Source organism: Petaurus breviceps, unplaced genomic scaffold, assembly GCF_028583685.1.
Source record: "Petaurus breviceps papuanus isolate PSGF00001 unplaced genomic scaffold, PetGlider_PUasm1.0 179, whole genome shotgun sequence".
NCBI lineage: Eukaryota > Metazoa > Chordata > Mammalia > Diprotodontia > Petauridae > Petaurus > Petaurus breviceps.
The window spans coordinates 8,569,664-8,587,065 of record NW_027185779.1 but is presented as its reverse complement, the minus strand read 5'-3'; the positions used below and the strand labels follow the sequence as shown (position 1 = coordinate 8,587,065).

Below are 17,402 nucleotides of genomic sequence, written 5' to 3'. Positions count from 1 at the left end.
AACATTTAAGCTGATAATTACAGACAAAAATGAAAACTCTCCTTTAGACTAAAATGCTACTTAATTGTTATAATCAAAGCTCCCTCTAGTGGTCCATTGGAGATTAAAAAAACCTGTCATGATTCTGCCAGTTAATAATCTAGAATAATTCCAGTTATTCATTTTTTAAAAGTAAAGTGAAATTCTCTTTTAAGTCCTTAAAATTTGTTTTCACAGACTATATTTAAACAAAAATGTGATGTAAACGTTTAGAATAATAGTAAAAATAACAAAAACAGGAACAATAACATTTCTAACTGGGGTCGAACTTGTAGCATATTGCTTTGCATCTAGTAAGTGCATTTAATAAGTGGTTGGTGAATTAGTAACCTCTTAATAACATCCCCTGAGCATGACTACCTGTTGCTACATGGCATGTATTTTTTATGTGTAATGGAAAACAAATTAAATGCATTGTTTTATTTTCCAACTTGAAACAAGCTATATTTATTACAAACCCTATTCAAAGTATGCCAAGCTTAGTAGAACCTGAAATAGTTTGCTTGCTCCTGGCTTAGATTTTGAGGAAAAGAGGGTCAGTACCACTCTGTACTAAGGCATCAAAGTGGGACATTAGTGGAAGATTATTTTACTGTAAGTCGGCAAATAACTGTGGTCTGTGACTGTGCCTGATCAGCCAAAAAATGGAAAAACTCAGTCACTCAACCAGTTACTGTTTTCATGATTCTAAAGAGCCAACATGTTATTATTTCACTAAAACCTGTTTGACTATAAATACAGCTCTAGTATCCCAAACTTAAACTTAGAACCCAGTATACTCAAATATCCTAACAAATTTGGGTATTTGCCAGGAAATACGTCTCATGAAGTACTCACCTTGTGTTGTGTCACAGGGAGACTTCCCTCCCTTGTGTGTAGATTCTGTGCTTTTGGGGATGGTGAGTTCACAGTTAATGGTATATAACTGAAGTGGTGATTGGTGCTCTTTGGTGTATGACAGACAATGATATTCTTCAGGGGGATGTAGTGGAAACACCACTTGACTGAGAGTCAGAAATCAGAGGTCTAGTCTCTCTTTTGCCTTTCTCTGGCCTAATGATTTGAGGCAAGTCACTAAAATCTTTCAGTCTTAATTTTTTCAAATAAGGTTTTTGGATCAAATATTCTCTAAGGAATTTTTCTTCTCTAATTTCTCCATTCCTGTGAGAAAGGTACTGTGGCATAGTAAACTGAGTGCTAGATTTGGGGTGAGGAAGACCTGAATTCAAATCCTGTTTTAAATCTGCAAGACCATGGGCAAGTCATTTAATATTTCTGAACGTTGATTAGCTGAAAAATTGGAATAATAATACATGTAGTTCCTGCTTCATAGGTTTGTTGTAAAGTTCAAATGACAGTATATGTATATAAAGTGTTTTGCAAAGCTTAAGGTGTTATATGAATGCCAGCTGTTATTATGCTAGGCTGATTCCCAGAAGCTCTTCTCCTTTTTAGTCCAGCATACATTTGAGCAAATTAGAAAACGTGGTAAGGAAAGGTGAATAGTTTATAGCTAGTAAGGAATATGAGGGGATAAAAAACCCTTGAATTTGAATGGTTAAAACATAAGAATCTTGCCAAGCATTTTGAAAAAGAACTTTCTTCATTATTTTTTTTGCCTATTAGGTCCTGGAAGTAGTTAAAAAAACTGGACAAAACACTGTTCTAGCATAAAAGTCTGATAATAAGCTGCATTTATATCTTATGTAGCTTTCTGAGATGACCTATAATCTATGACAGTTCCCATCCAGTCAAATGGAGAAAGAATCCAACTCTGTGTCCGTACCCAGATCTAGCATGCTTTCCCATGGTAGTCATTTCAGACCTTTTAACATCACATAGCTATTAAGATTATATGGGTATCCTGATAGCTCACATGGTTTGGAGGAGACAAGCCAAAATTTAAAGGTCCTATTTAAGAGATGCTGTTTCAGATGGAACCACTTTTCTATGTGACATAAATATAATAACAATCCCTAAAAAGGCATTATCTTTCATAAGGTCAAAAGTTGCATGTAGCCAAAAAGCCCTAGAAAATATGAAGCTATTTAGACATAAACCTAAAGGATCCTAGAGCAAAATGCCAAAAATGATCACTTTACTCAGGTGCCTGAACAGGAATACAGTGCCTGCCACTGTTTTCAGTCATTCAGTCCATCAGTCAACATTTACTAAGCAGCTACTATGTGCCAGGTACCATGAGAAGCACTGGGGATGCAAAGAAGGCAAAAGATGATTCCTGCCCTCAAGGAACTTACATCTAATGGGAGAGACATCTTGCAAACAAATATATGCAAAGCAAGCTGCATACAAGATAAATTGGAAATAATTAAAATCAGGAAAGCACTGGAAAAGAGGGGTCAGGGAAGGCTTCAATAACAGTTCATCAAGCTAAGTGATAATGTATGGTTGTTATCATACATGGCAACACAAATGGGAAGTTATGGTGGCTAGGGGGTAACTGAAGCATGGTGCCCGAAGCTCTCAAATTCAGGAAGTTCTGCTTTGGATTCTGTTCTCTCCATTCTGCTGTTGTTGACCTATGACTTTATGTCTGGACCACTGTCTGGCTTAAACCCTTTTTTAGCCTCATGGAGAGACTATACACTGGCCAAATGAGCAAGCTTCTCTCGCATGCATGAGGCTGATGGTTGATCTTTGACCCTATACAAATTATGTCAAGTAGTAATAATGACCACTTGACTGCTGTAGGTGTTCTTGGTCAAGCAGGTGTTATAATTTTTCTGGACCACCCATTCCTCACCTGTAAATGAGGGGATTGGCCTTTAAGATCAGGTCCCACTCTGGGATTCTGGGATTCCCCTCTTGTGTAGTTATCATCAAACTTCTGCCTCTCGTTGTACATACCCTGAGATTGCCTTTGCTGTGGAGATAAGTTGAGCTCCCTACTTGATAGACCCAGATCCTTAATGGGCCAGTTGGGATAGAACACATTAGTCTTCTCTGAAGCCTTACACATTTAGATAATAATAACATTTACTCTGTGCTCACTGAAAACCACAGATAGCTTTATATAATAAATACTTCTCAGTATTTAACAAGAGGAAAGCATGAACTATTTTGTGATCATTTATGTGGGACTAAACCTTGAAAATTAGCAGGTTTGATCTTAGGATCATACATCTAGACCTGGAACTTACTTCAAAAAGTCATCTAAATCAACCCCCTTGTTTTATAGATGATAAAAATGACATTTAGAGACTGTATCACTTGCCCCAAATCACTCAGACAACCTGACTTAGAAAAAAATATTTTTTCTTCCTTGGCCATTGTCTGTAAAACAACATGGTAAAAGGCTTAGAGTGCTGTACTTGGAGTCAGATTTATTCAGACATATACTAATTGTGCAGTCCTGGGCAAGAGAATTAATATCACTGAACCTTGATTTCCTCATCTATAAAATCTATAAAATAAAAAAAGAATAATTGTAATACCTACCTCACATGGTTCTTGGCAAACATTAATGCTCTGTATATTGTCATAATTATATGACATTTTAAAGTGCTGAAGGATGTTGGGATAGTTGGGAATTTTGGTTCTAGAAGAAAATTTCAAAAAGGACCCTTACACTTTATTGTTTTCAAAATTATATGATCTCCATTTGCTTTGTAATGCATGGACAATTTGACAGGTTATTTCCATCTCTGGAGAAAAAAATAAGAAGTCAGGATAGTATGGGCTCTTCTTTCCCATTCCCTGACTCTCTGTCAATCTCTACTGCCATTGTGACTTTCTCTGTATGGACAAGAGCTATAGGAGAAAGTAATCAACAGGTTGTCTAGTTGATGTTACTCTTCAGTAAATGAATAATTCCTATAAATGGAGCTGATATAGGCATTAAGTGCATCTTCCATCTATGCTGAATTTACCTACTTGAGGGCTATCATTGTTTTCATTTCTGTCTTTGTATCTCTAGCTCCTGGGGCAGTGCATTGGGATAGTAAGTTCTTTATAAATAAATTATATTTGTTGATTTGAACTTGTATCCTGCTACAATTTTGGGTTGATCACTCTTGTAAAATGGGCAGGTTGGAATATGTAATCACCAAGGTTTCTTCGAGCCCCTAGATTCTATGATCATTGAAAGAGGGACAGTCATTTTAGCTCTTAGGTTCCCAAGCTTTCTAGAAGAGTGAATTGGAACAAAGAAGCATGAAACTTTAATAGGCAAGAACATGATATTATGAAGGGTATTCCATGACTTGGAAGTAGCTGCACAGGGCAAGACCTCTAAGAGACTTTTGGCAGCATAGATATACTGATGTCACAATGTTGTGGCCAAGAGCAAAGGAAGGTCAGGCCAGTGAATTTGTGGCAGGGTTAAGCTTGCTGTCTCAAATTGTTTGCTCCCATGGTCTAGCTCATTTGGAGCTTTGTAATAATCGCTAATATTTATATTTCATTTTGATTTTAGAAGTATTTTATGTCTTAGTTCATCACAGAAAATTCCCTGAAGGAAGCAGTTCAAGCATTATTATCTCTATTTTATTCAGACTCATGGGGGGTGGGGGAGGGAGGTCAATGACTTACCCAAGGAGGTATAATAAGTTCTACAGCTAGAACTGGGACTTCAACTTAGGTCTTTTAACCCCCAATCCAATGCTTATTCCCTTATACCACATCAGAGTTGATCAAGCCACTAATGGTAAAGTGATCACTTGAACCCAGGTTCAGTTACCTTTTCCATAGAAACAATTTTCACTCCCCATTTATAGTCTGTTAAACAGTGTAGATCCACATGTCTTGGACTTTATATTCCAAATAAAGCACTATGTTAATTAGAGATGCTAGTCTGTATCATTCATCGTGGTTCCATTTTAATGTTATTCAGCTTATGAACATGATGACAGTGATGGATTATTTTGGAAGCAAAGTGCTTGAACTAGCTATTATTTTGGATGGGTCACATAACCACTCTGAGCATCAATTTTCTCACCTGTCATTTAAGGGAGTTGATTTAGATGGATTCTAAGATTTTGAGCAGGTTTCACATTTTGGGTGGTTATTTTTTGGGGTTCAAATTTATCTGATATATTTCCTGAATGAAAGTTGCACATGTGTGCATTCTACATAACTCATTCATTCCTGACCCCTATCTTCTAATATACTTATGTCTGTGCTCTTTGGTTTGCATAGGAACATTGATTTCCCACCAGTAGCCTGTGTCTGAATTTATTTTTTGCCATGTCATCCCAGTGGAATGCATAAGCCTTACTCATTTGCTCAACCACTGAACTCTCATGATATATTGGTTGTTGTATTTATGGTCTAAGCAAAAATTCACACCATATGAAAGCACCAAAACATAAATTCCTCCCATATGATTTTAATATAGAAATGATTTAGTAGTGCAGAGTGCCTTCTCTTTGGCACCTAACATTCCTCAGAATTTCTAGCCTGGTTGATCTTCCACTTCATGTCCAAGGGAGTGAAAGGCACCATGGCAGGGTAGTTAAAGGGCCAGGGAGACTTGACTTCTGAGTCTACTTCCTACACATGCTAGTTGTCTGATCAAGGGCAGATAAGTCTCTTACCATTCTCAGTGAGACTTTGGCACATGCTTTGCCATTGTACTCTAAGAACTATGGGACTTTTCCATTTGATTTTCAGTGGAAAATTTCCTTATATGTTGTCTCCTTGAAAGTGGGAACTGTCCTCCTTTTCTCTTTGTATCCCCAGAGCTTATCTCAGTGCTTTGTGTATAGTAAATGCTTAATAAATGCTTTATAAATTCAAACATTCATTCTGTAGGAATGGAAGGAGTTTCTATAGCAGGAGCTTCCCAAAGATAGGGTATCATAGATCTTGTCCAAATATGCATGTGTGTTATACACACATACACACGCATATAGAGGCATTCAGGTGCCTCTCTAATATAGCATATATGTATGTGTGTGTGCATGCATGTGTATGTATGTATCTGTGTGTGTATCAAAGTGACTTGAAGATGGAAGACTGGGTAGACTCTTCCCACCCTCACCATCAAAGGAGTTTTGTGCCACCAATTACAGTGGTTGCTTAGTGAGCTGCTAGATTGTAAACACCTTCAGGGAAGGAGCTCTGTTTTATCTTAACTTTATATTCACCTCAGTATCTAGACCTGTGTCTGCAGTCTACAGGTGCTTAATAGGTGTTTATTGAATTAAATTGAATTGCTATGCTGAAATGGCCCCTGATTCTGTTTCCTTTTCCTTATTTCCCCAACATCTAGCTCAGTGCCTTGTTTATAGTTAATAAATGGTCACTGAGTGGTGTTGGATTGGATTACTAATGAAGCCAAAGGCTCCAAGGCTCGCCCTCTATTTACCCTGCTATGTTCTGAAAAATTTACTTAAATATTTTTCACTGTAGAAAGTCACTGCTCCAAATCTGTGCTCCTCTTTATATATCATCTTGGTAGCTTCATAAATAAAAGATACTTAGAGGGATCTATGATCTTGTTGAGGTATTTTTTCTAACTTTACAACTCACTTCTAGAAAGAATAATACTCATTGTGAAGCCAGGAAAGTTCTATTTTATTTATTTTTACATTCATTTCCCTGGATGAATGGGTATTTCCCTAAAGGAGTATGCTTTCTTCAGACAAATACAAGGCTTATGTGCTCTGTTTCCAGTTTGAATTTCCCATCTGCCTCCCATTGGCTAGGCACTTCAGGGTTCATAACCTATCTGAAAGACACCTAAACTCCACCCTCCTGTGGGTTCTATTCCTGCTTACATTTCTCTCTCTCTCTTTTTTTTTTATGCCTTACGTAGGTAGTAAAAGAACAAGAAGTCATGAGTTCTTTTAAAGGAATACCTTTAATTGATAAGAGGCAGAACCCTGGACTTTATAAGTTTCCTTATCCATTAACATAAGAAGAGTCCTAACATTTAAAACAGCATTGTGGAATGAAATTCTCCTCTGGCCTTTGGAATTGTAGATTCTATCTAAAGTACAAGGAAAGAGTTGTAGGCCTTTAGATATTCTAATAATCAGGGTTGTCAAGTGAAGTAGGAATCAACATTCCCAAGATTCCCTCTCTACAATCTGTTTTTCCCTACCTTCCCCAGCAAATACATGACTAATAGTATATTACATATTTTCTGTGGAAACAAAAGTTCGGTTCATCTCTTGCTGTCCTTCCTGTTTTTGTTTTTTTAAATTTTTGGAGGGCAGTTGTGGTTAAGTGACTTGCCCAAGGTTACACAGCTAGTTTTTGTGTTAAGTGTCTGAGGTCAAATTTGAACTCAGGTCCTCCTGACTCCAGGGCTGGTGCTCTATTCACTGCACCACCTAGCCGCCCCACTCCTGCTTTTTTTTTTATCATTTTTTTTTGTTTCCACATCTTTCTCAAAACTAATCAATACTTCCTCACTTTCTTTCCCATATGAATTCTTCCCTTCATCTATCTCACCTTTAAGGAAATATGGGAAGGGAGGGGGGACAAATATAGAGACCCAAAGGAAAACAATAATGAACAATCGATTGTCCCTTAAAGATTCAGAAGTCTAGTCTCATGTGGTGGGGAACATCATCTGATGAAGTTTTCTGGTCCCTTGGTACTTGTTCCAGCCATCTTCAGCACAGCATCTCAGCATCTTCTTTTCATCTTTCTATAAAAATCTACTTTTTTATGTCCAGTGAACTTGACATGATTTTAAATGACCTTTTCTAAGCCTTACAATATCCTTATTATCCTTACAAAATCTAAATCAGAACTGTGGCCAATTGTCATGCTTAAGAAATTTGCAGAATCTCTTTATGTCTTCTCATTCTGAGTGATCTTTGCCCATTATCTTTCAGAAAGATGCTATATAACTCTTGTATTTTGTCAGTGTCAGTATCTGAGTGTTCCAGTTTGCCAGTTATTTCTCCTTTTTCATATGTGATAACAGCTGACATTTATAGAGTGATTAAAAGTTTGACAATCAATATCATTTGAACGAATGCTAGATTTAGACTCAAAGGACTAGAGTTTGAATTCCAGCCCTTGTTAGTCTTTTGACTTTGAACAAATAATTTAACATCAATGGGTCTCAGTTTCCCCGTGCATAAAAATGAGTTTGTTGGACTTAGAGGACCTCTCAGGTCCCTTCTCTTTCTAAATCTGTGATTCTGTGATCCTGACCAACCATGTGAACAAGTTACTATAGAAATTATTATCCCTATTTTTGTCATTTTCAGTTGTACCTGACATGTCATGACCCCATTTGGGGTTTTCTCGGCAAAGATACTGGAGTGGTTTGCCATTTCCTTCTCCAGCTCATTTTATAGATGAGAAAAATGAGGCAAAGAGGGTTAAGTGACTTGCCCAGGATCACATAGCTAATAAGTGTCTGAGGCCAGATTTGAACTCAGGAAGAGGAATCTTCCCAACCCCGGGGCTGGCATTCTATCCACTGCCCCATCTAGCTGCCACCATCCCTAATTTACAAGGAAGGAAACAGTCTATACCAGTCAGTTAGTCAAAAAGCATTTATTAAGTATGACACAAAGAAAAGAGAAGAGAGGAGAGGAGAAGAGAAGGAAGGGGAGGAAAGGAACTGTTCCTTCCAAAAACAAAATAAATTTTAATGGGACTTTAAATGATTTGCTTATGTTCTCATAGCTCTTGAAGTGGCAGAAGTGGATGAATCAAGGATGCTTCAGAGGCCTGCTCTAGTATTCTTTACACTATGCCACACTACCTCTCTGGCAGGTTGCCAAGAACCTAACAGTTCTAAAAATTAAGTTCTAGTCAAACAAAGCTAGCGATACCTTGTTTTGCCATAGTTACTGAAAAACGTTCTGAAAAATTCTTTCAAATGTCTATACGTTTGTTGTTTATTTCAGGTGGCTTGCCTAATATCTTGTATTTTGGTCCTGATCGTCATCTATGCAGTAGTGCCATTACTTTACTGGTTGCCCATGGTATAGTATGATTTTTGCTTTAAAATGAGAATTTGTATTGTTATGTCTCTTTATGAATAGCCTCATTATCTTGACTAGTGAGGTTGAGAGAGAGAATAGGATAATCTCTTTTCATCCTTGAAATATATTTACACACAATACACTGTAATCTTGTTGGCAAATTTTCAAACTGCCCTGTACAGACTAACACATCTCAGTGATGCAAATGACAATCCTGGTACAATCCAGGGTTCTGGAGAGGTTTCTTCTAATTAATTGCTATAATTTTCTCATTTGTGAAATGTAAATAATAATATCACAATTTCCTTTGAGGGCATTTGTTAAGTGTATTTTTAGCAAAATAGTAGGAAATGCTAAGCTATATGAGTAAAAAAATATTAAATATTTCTCATAAGTCTATTAAAACACCTTCTGAGTAAAAAATTGTGCACTTGTGTATATTATTTCTATTATTTTTCATTTGCATCAAGTGATATTCTATATAGTTTTATTCTTACATACTTAGTGAAAAGTCAGGAGTTGGGGATATCTCAATGTACCTTCCAGTTTGGTGATCTTATTTTACTTGTTAATCTCTTATTTTACCGAATGATACTAATCATGAATTTCATAGGATAGGAGATTAGGTTAATATGTTACTTCCTAATGGAAGGAAAAGGCTCATTATTGATCGATCATTTTAAGCAACTGCTCCTTCAACATAATGGTTATCTATCTCTCTATCCATTCTTCTATCCATCTATCTATCTAAAATAAGCATTATTTATGAAAAATATATAAATATGTGTATATAACTTGGAAGAAGTACTAATTTTTATTACTAATTTTTAAAAACATTTTCTAGTGTGTCCTTGCAAGTATCATTGTTGTGGGACTGAAAGGGATGCTAATACAGTTCCGGGACTTAAAAAAATATTGGAATGTGGATAAAATAGATTGGGTAAGTGAAATTTAATTGACCTTTTTTTTCCTTAAGCTTAAATACATGTCTTACAATGAAGGGTTTGATACTTCTTTGTCCAGAAAATGAATTTACTGAAATAAGATATAAGTATTTTATAAACTACTAGGATTTTTTTTCAGGTACTCAATAATAGCCTATAAATGTACATTGCCTTTAGAAGAAATGCAGATTGAATTCTGGCAAATTTTAATGGGTAACATGTGGTTTAAGAGCTTTAAAAAATTCTAGCTAATTCAAAGGAATAGGAATATCCAGTTTGCTTTGTGAATTAATTCTGGAATCAGTGCATCAAAGAAGTGAATGCCAATAGAAATGAAATCATCAATAGCACATGGCAAAGTTCTGCTTTAACTGCTAAAGAATGTGTGCTCCATGAATGGTGATTCAACTATTTACCCATTTAACAGAAAACAAATACAAAAACTTTTGTGGACAGTCTTTTGAATGGAGCACCAGAAGATATAGATTTAGAGCTTGAAGAGCACTTTAAGGTCATGAATTTCAGCCCCCTGAGGAAACTTGAGGCCCAGTGAGGTTAAATGAATTGCCCAGGGTCACACAGCCACTAATCCTAGGGCAGAATTCAAGAACCCAGTACTTTGTGACTCTTTTCACCACCTAGTATACAATGCTGCCTCATAGACAGTAACCAAAGAAAATATCCTTTTTTATCTGCCTGCTATTAAGGTTAATCTGAATGTAGAACCCTATTTGGCAGTTTTATATTGAAGTTATAAATTTGATTACAGAATAAGGAATTCAGGTAGCAATATCACAGTAACAGAATGTATGTACCACTGGGGGGAAAAAAAACCAAAGCAAAACATAACAAAACAAAATTAGCTTTATCTACCTCTCATTCACATGAAAGGTAGTGAGTGATGCATAACGGATTGAAATCTGCCTCAGATCTGAGAAGGCCTGGGTTTAAGTCTTGCCTCTGACACATACTTGTATGAACCTGCATAACCTCTCAATGCTCTGATGGTGTTAAACTCCAATGGAAATGAGAGCCACTAAACCATGCATAGGACTCAGCAAGGTGGCTCTGCAAATAGAACACTAGGTCTGGAGTCAGCAAGACCTGAGTTCAAATCTGGTCTCAGATTCTCATTAGCTTTATCACTTTGGGCAAGTCACTTAACCTCTGTTTGCCTTAATCCACTGGAGAAGGAAATGTCAAATCACTCCAGGTATCTTTGCCAAAAAACCCACAAAACACAAAAACTAATCCCAAATGGGGTCATGAAGTGTTAGATAGGACTGAACAACAAGAAACCATACATAAGGATCCCTGTAGGCCATATATTGACTTAGAAAGCCATATACTAACATTATCTATCTTCTGTTGTATTTGTATTTACTTTGTTATATTCCCCAATTACATTTTAATCTGGTTCCAGCCACCCTCAGGAGTATTGTGGGCCTTATGTGGTTGGTATTTGAAACCTCTCTTCTAGGCAACTCACTAAGCTACAGAGAAGGTACCCACCTGTATTAGTAGAGGAAATTTTCTCTAATGATGAAATCACAGGTCCAGTCTGATTCCTTTCCTTCGTTGACATCCTCTGTGTGAAAAGGTAGTAGGTATTATTATTATTAGCCACGTCTTAGAGAGAGGAGGACCAAAGGTTTGTTGACAAAAGCATGACTCTTGGATCAGTGGCTCTCACTTGTCACAAAGGTCTGCTTTATGCTTTGGCATGCTTGTTTCATTTCCTGCTCCCAGATAATCTGGAAGTTTCCTCTTATCTAACAGCATAGTGTGTTATACCTAATACTTTTTATTTTATCAAATGCTTTATTAATTTCTAGTTTACATCATTCATTTCTGAAAGATTTTGAGTTAAAAATTTTCTCCCTGTTTTTCCCCTAACCCACCACCCCAAAATAGCGATCCCACTGGATACCCCTCCCTTCAATCTGATCTCTCCCATAGCTTCTCCCATACCCCCTCCGATTTTCCGGTGGATCTCTATGCCCCAGTCCCTGTGTATCTTATTTCCCAGTTACATGTAAAATAATATTAATAATAGTATATACATATATATTTTAAACATTTGATTTTAAAGCTTTGAATTCCAGATTCGTTCCCTTCCTCCTTTGTCACCCATCCTTACTGAGAAGATAAGCAATTCAATATTGGTTGTACATGTGTAGCTATGCAAAACATTTCCATAGTGGATATATTGTAAAAGACTAACTATATTTCCCTCCCTCCTATCCCACCTCCCACTTGTTCCATTCTCTACTTTGATCCTGTCCCTCTTCAAAAGTGGGTGCTTCCAAATTCCCTCCCCCCCAGCCTGCCTTCCCTTCCATCATCCCCCCTCTAATCCCCTTCCCCCCTACTCTCCTGTAGGGTGAGATACCCTATTTATTGTGTATGTCATTCCCTCCCTAAGCCAAATTCAATGAGAGTAAGATTGACCCGTTCCCTTTTGCCTTCCTGTTGTTGCCCTCCATTGTAACCATTTTCCCTTGCCTCTTCTATATGAGATAGTTTACCTCATTCTGTCTCTCCCCATTTCCTCTCATTATATTCCTCTCTCACCTCTTAATTTCACCTTTTAAGTATCATCCCTTCCTATTAAATTGGTTCTGTGCCCTCTATCTATGTATACCTGTATATACATATATACACATATTCATATATGTATTCATATGCCCATATACCCTCCTATATAGACATATATGTATGTATACACACACGCACATGCACACACACACACATATATATACATATATACATATATATATTTCTATTCCCTTCAACTATTCTCATACTGAGAAAAGTTTCATAAGTTACAATGATCATTTTTCATGTAGGCATGTAAATAGTTCAACTTTGGTAAGTTCCTTATGACTTCTTTTCCCTGTTTACCTTCTCATGCTTCTCTTGCTTCTTGTATCTGAATGTCACATTTTCTATTCAACTCTGGTTTTTTCATCAAGAATGCTTGAAATTCCTCTATTCCACTGAATGACCATATTTTCCCCTGAAACATGATACTCAAGTTTTGCTAGGTAGGTGATTCTTTGTTTTAATCCCAGCTCCCTTGACCTTTGGAATATCATATTCCAAGCCCTTCAATCCCTCAGTGTAGAAGTTTCCAGATCCTGTGTTATCCTGATTGTGTTTCCACAATATTCAAATTGTTTCTTCCTGGCTGCTTGTAATATTTTCTCCTTGATCTGGGAATTCCGGAACCTGGCTATAATATTCCTAGGAGTTTTCTTTTTGGGATGTTTTTCAGGAGGTGATCAGTGGATTCTTTGAACCTCTACTTTGCTCTCTGGTTCTAAAACATCAGGGCAATTTTCCTTGAGAATTTCTTGAAGGATGATTTCTAGGTTCTTTTTTTGATCATGGCTTTCAGTTAGTCCAATAATCTTTAAATTATCTCTTCTGGATCTATTTTTCAGGTCAGTGGTTTTCCCAATTATTTCACATTGCCTTCTATTTTTTCATTTGTTTGGATCTGTTTCATAGTATCTTGATTTCTCATAAAGTCTCTAGCTTCCATTTGCTCCAATCTAATTCTGAAAGAATTATTCTCTTCAGTGAGCTTTTGAAATTCTTTTTCCATCTGGCAAATTCAGTTTTTTAAGGCATTCTTCTCATTGCCTTTTTGAGCCTCTTTTGCCATCTGAGTTAGTCTGTTTTTTAAGGTGTTATTTTCTTCAATCAGACTCGCATTTCATAATTTTCTTGCATCATTCTCATTTCTCTTCCCAATTTTTCCTCTACTTCTCTTATCTGCTTCTTAAGCTCCTCTATGGCCTGTAACCAGTTCGTATTTTTCTTTGAAGCTTTTGGTGCAGGAGTTCTGACTTCATTGTCTTCCTCCTGTTCCATGCTTTGATCCTTTTTGTCCCCAAAATAGGAGTGTAAAGTTAGGTTGCTCTGCTTGCTTTGCTTCCTTTGCCTGCTCATGTTGCCACTCAATTACTTGACTTTTGGGCTTTTTTGCCACAGTAGGACTCTGCCACCAGACAGGGGAGCCTCGTTCCAAATGCTGGGGTTTTCTCAGCTGGCGAAGGTATTAGTTAGGTGCCTTCTCTGAATCCTCCACATGCTCTGGCGAGCTGGTAGCACACCCTAGGACCTCTACCCTAGACCACAACCCAGATCCAAGAAGGTTAAAGCAAGAGTGATTACCCCTCAGACTGGTCGCTTGGTCCCCTTACAATCTGCAGGCCAGGAGCTGAAGCTGCCACATGGCAGTGGCTGCAAGACTGTAGCACCTTAGCAGCTTTTCCCCCCAGGGGATAAAGGCCGACCACACTCCCAAACTACTGGATCCCAAAGTCCCCACTGCACTGATGTCTCACTTTGTCCTTGGCATCTATGGGTTGATAATTCTGGAAACAACCACAGCTGCTGGTGATCTGGAGTCCCTCCAGCCCATAGCTGTTCATGCCTCCCTGAGGCTAAAACCTTGGGCTGGAGCAGGGCTTGGTTAGGCTCCCAGAGCTCTGCGCTGGCCACTTGCTGCCAGCCTGCCAGGCTGTCTTCAGTGGGAGGTTAGCTTCTCTGTGTCATTTTGTGGGTTCTGTAGCTCTAAAGTTTGTTCAGAGTCACCTTTTACATGAATTGGAGTAGGTAGAAGCCAGAGCCCCGAGGAAGTCCTGTTTCTGCTGTGCCATCTTTACTCTGCCTACCCAACACTTTTTAAAAAGAATCTATTAGCTACCTACTATGTGCTAAGTACTGTGCAAAGTGCTTTTTATAAATATCTCGTTTAATAATTATAAACTTCCCTTGTAAATACAATGTATTCCCAGACTCAAAGAATGAAGTTGTTTATTTATGGGTCAATGTAAACTAATGCAAGCTGATACTAGAATTCACCCAAAATGACAGTGTCTCTCACTGAACAGCCTTTTTCCTGATGCCTGTATACAATCAGGCACTTACAGACAGATACTTGGCAGAGTTCCCAATCAAGTCTAATGTGGCTTCCTTCTTAGTACATGACTGAGGCTCAGTAAATGTGGGGAGGATCTTGTGGCCAAATTTCAAATGGTGCACCTCTCTGTGGTTAATGAATGCCTGTTAATTAATTGATGGATGGCCCCCTGGGCTGCCTGTTGAGTGTAGCTTGACATTCTGCTAATAATTCTCTAATCCCTTACAGTGTTGTCAATCCTCATTTTCTGCAGTTTTCTCAACCAAATTGCAGGTTGTCCTTTTACACAGCTTTCAGCCGGCAGTGTCACAATCAGCAAGGTTTCCTCTCAGCAGCAAAGAATATTCCGAGCTTCTCCATTATCTTTCATTATTCCTGTCATATTTTTACATAGGTGCCATGTCAAACCAAGGACCTCTCTCTAGGCTCCTCCCATGTGCTACAGTCTTCATACCTTTTGTCTCATGAAAGCCTGTCACATCATTAGGAGCACCCAGTTTTCTCTCCACTTGTCCTATGGGCCACACAGGCTTCCCAAAATCATCTGTGGGGGCTCCTTCCCTGTCTCAGGTCCTATCCCCCACCTCTGCAACTTGTTGCAGTGTCTTTTAGGAAAGAGAAAGCAAACATAATTTTAGTCAGCTGTCCAGCCAAGGGAACAGGTTGAGGAAGTCAAACTCTGCTCTTGGAAGCTTCCCATTTCATGAGAAAATTAATATGGAGTATTTAAGCCTTTGCCTTTTTAAAAATTTTATTCTTAATTTATGGAATAAAAAAGCACTTCCATAACATAGTGCAATAAAAAAGATGATTGTGTATGAAGTTGTAAATCTACTATGTACAATTTGTAAACTACTATGTACAATAGTGTAACTATTAGACACAAATAGATATGTGTGTATACATATACATACACATCTATACATACTTCCATTTATCAGTTATTTCTCTAGATGCAGATAGCGACTTTCTTCATATATCCTTTATAGTTAATTTGGGTATTTATAATAATAATAAAAAAACTTATTTGCTCTGTTGTTCTTAAAACAAAGTTGTTGTTAACTCTGTGTGTATCTCTCATTCTTTAATGTGTTTCTAGTAAACAACATATTGTTGTATTCTTATTTTTAATCCATTCTGCTATCCATTCCATTTTATGGGTGAGTTCATCCCACTTACATTCAAAGTTATAATTGTTATTTGTAAATTTGACTGAGACATTTCAGTCACTGAATCATTTTCTCTTAAAATTACAAGAGAACTGAAACAATAGATGTACCAGTATGCTAAATCTCACCCTTGGCAAGAAACTGATATATTTGTGGAATATGGAAGTGTCATAGAACTAGAAAGAAAATGAATACATTTTAATTAGTGTGATTAAACATTTGCTTGTAAGGAAAATCAACAAATGAAATTGAGACTATTTTGACATATGTAATGATTTTGATCAGAGAAAGTGGAATAAATTCATGTTACATAACACCTTATTGGTTGGAATGGTAAACAAACATCTCACTGATATAATATATAAAGGGAGTAAATTTCAGAATCAACCTAGCAATCAACAGGTATTTATTTAGCACCTGTCATGTCAGGCGCCTTGCCAGGTGCTGTGGATACAAAGACAAAATTGGACCTCCCAGTATAAAGAAAAAGAAAGAGCAACAGGTTTTGGAATCTGAAGCTCAAGGATCACATTTCAGTCAAGTTTCTCAGATTCTCCAACCTTCTTTGTAAAACGAGGATGGTATTTATGCAATCTACTTCAAGGGATGGGCCCAAGGAAGACCCTTTGTAAAATGGCTAAGTGTTATTTAAATGTGACCTATTGCTATTTGGACTGCAGTTATTTGTTCCAAGAAAAATGCTTCTTGATCAGTGATCAGCAAAGAACAATTTAAATGTGAGCTGATGATACTAATGGAATTGCTGTCATCAACTCAGTTGTGTGACTCAGGCAACTTGTTGATATAGTCAGTAACTAGAAAACTTGGATGGTCTTAGGTAATGATTGCTATTTGAAAAAGTAGAATGATGCTGTTTGAAACAGTAATCTTTACAGGCAATATTTATAGGCTAGTTTGTTTGCCTAACTATGTGTTATCTGTGTAACTACTGCAACTATGTATAAAAATGGATAAGAAGCCCTCTTTTTAAATGAATCTTGGACGCAACATCTATGTTTGGAGAACATTCCAGTTGTATAATCTGTGTTTCTCATAGTTGCTTGCCAAGGCAATCTTTGAGTTCGGCAATTGTCTGTGAATCAACAAATACTCAGAATCAACAAATCTGTTTTCTTTCATATCTGGGTTCTGGATAATAATGTACTGGGGGAAAGCCATGATAAGCATCCAGAAGGGTGACTGTAGGTGAGAAAGTGAGTACTTTGGCTTTTCCCCTCCACACTTCTGTTTTTGTTATTATGAATGAGGTCAAGAATGTCTAAGTCTGTTAGAAAACTCAACACTCTTGTCAGCTTTCCTAAAAATCAAATGATGTCCAGGCTTCTCTTTCTTTCTCACCCTGTCATTTCTCACCCTGTCATGTTCTTGCTGGAGATAGATC

General features: G+C 37.4%; 1 protein-coding gene across 1 annotated transcript in view; it reads left to right on the top strand.

Moving 5' to 3' along the window:
* Positions 1-17,402, top strand: part of SLC26A7 (solute carrier family 26 member 7) — a 195,610-nt gene that overhangs the window by 136,426 nt on the left and 41,782 nt on the right. Inside the window, exons 9-10 of the mRNA XM_069086668.1 lie at positions 8,877-8,954; positions 9,799-9,894. Of these exons, the coding sequence (XP_068942769.1) occupies positions 8,877-8,954; positions 9,799-9,894 (174 nt within the window). The remainder of the gene's footprint in view (positions 1-8,876; positions 8,955-9,798; positions 9,895-17,402) is intronic.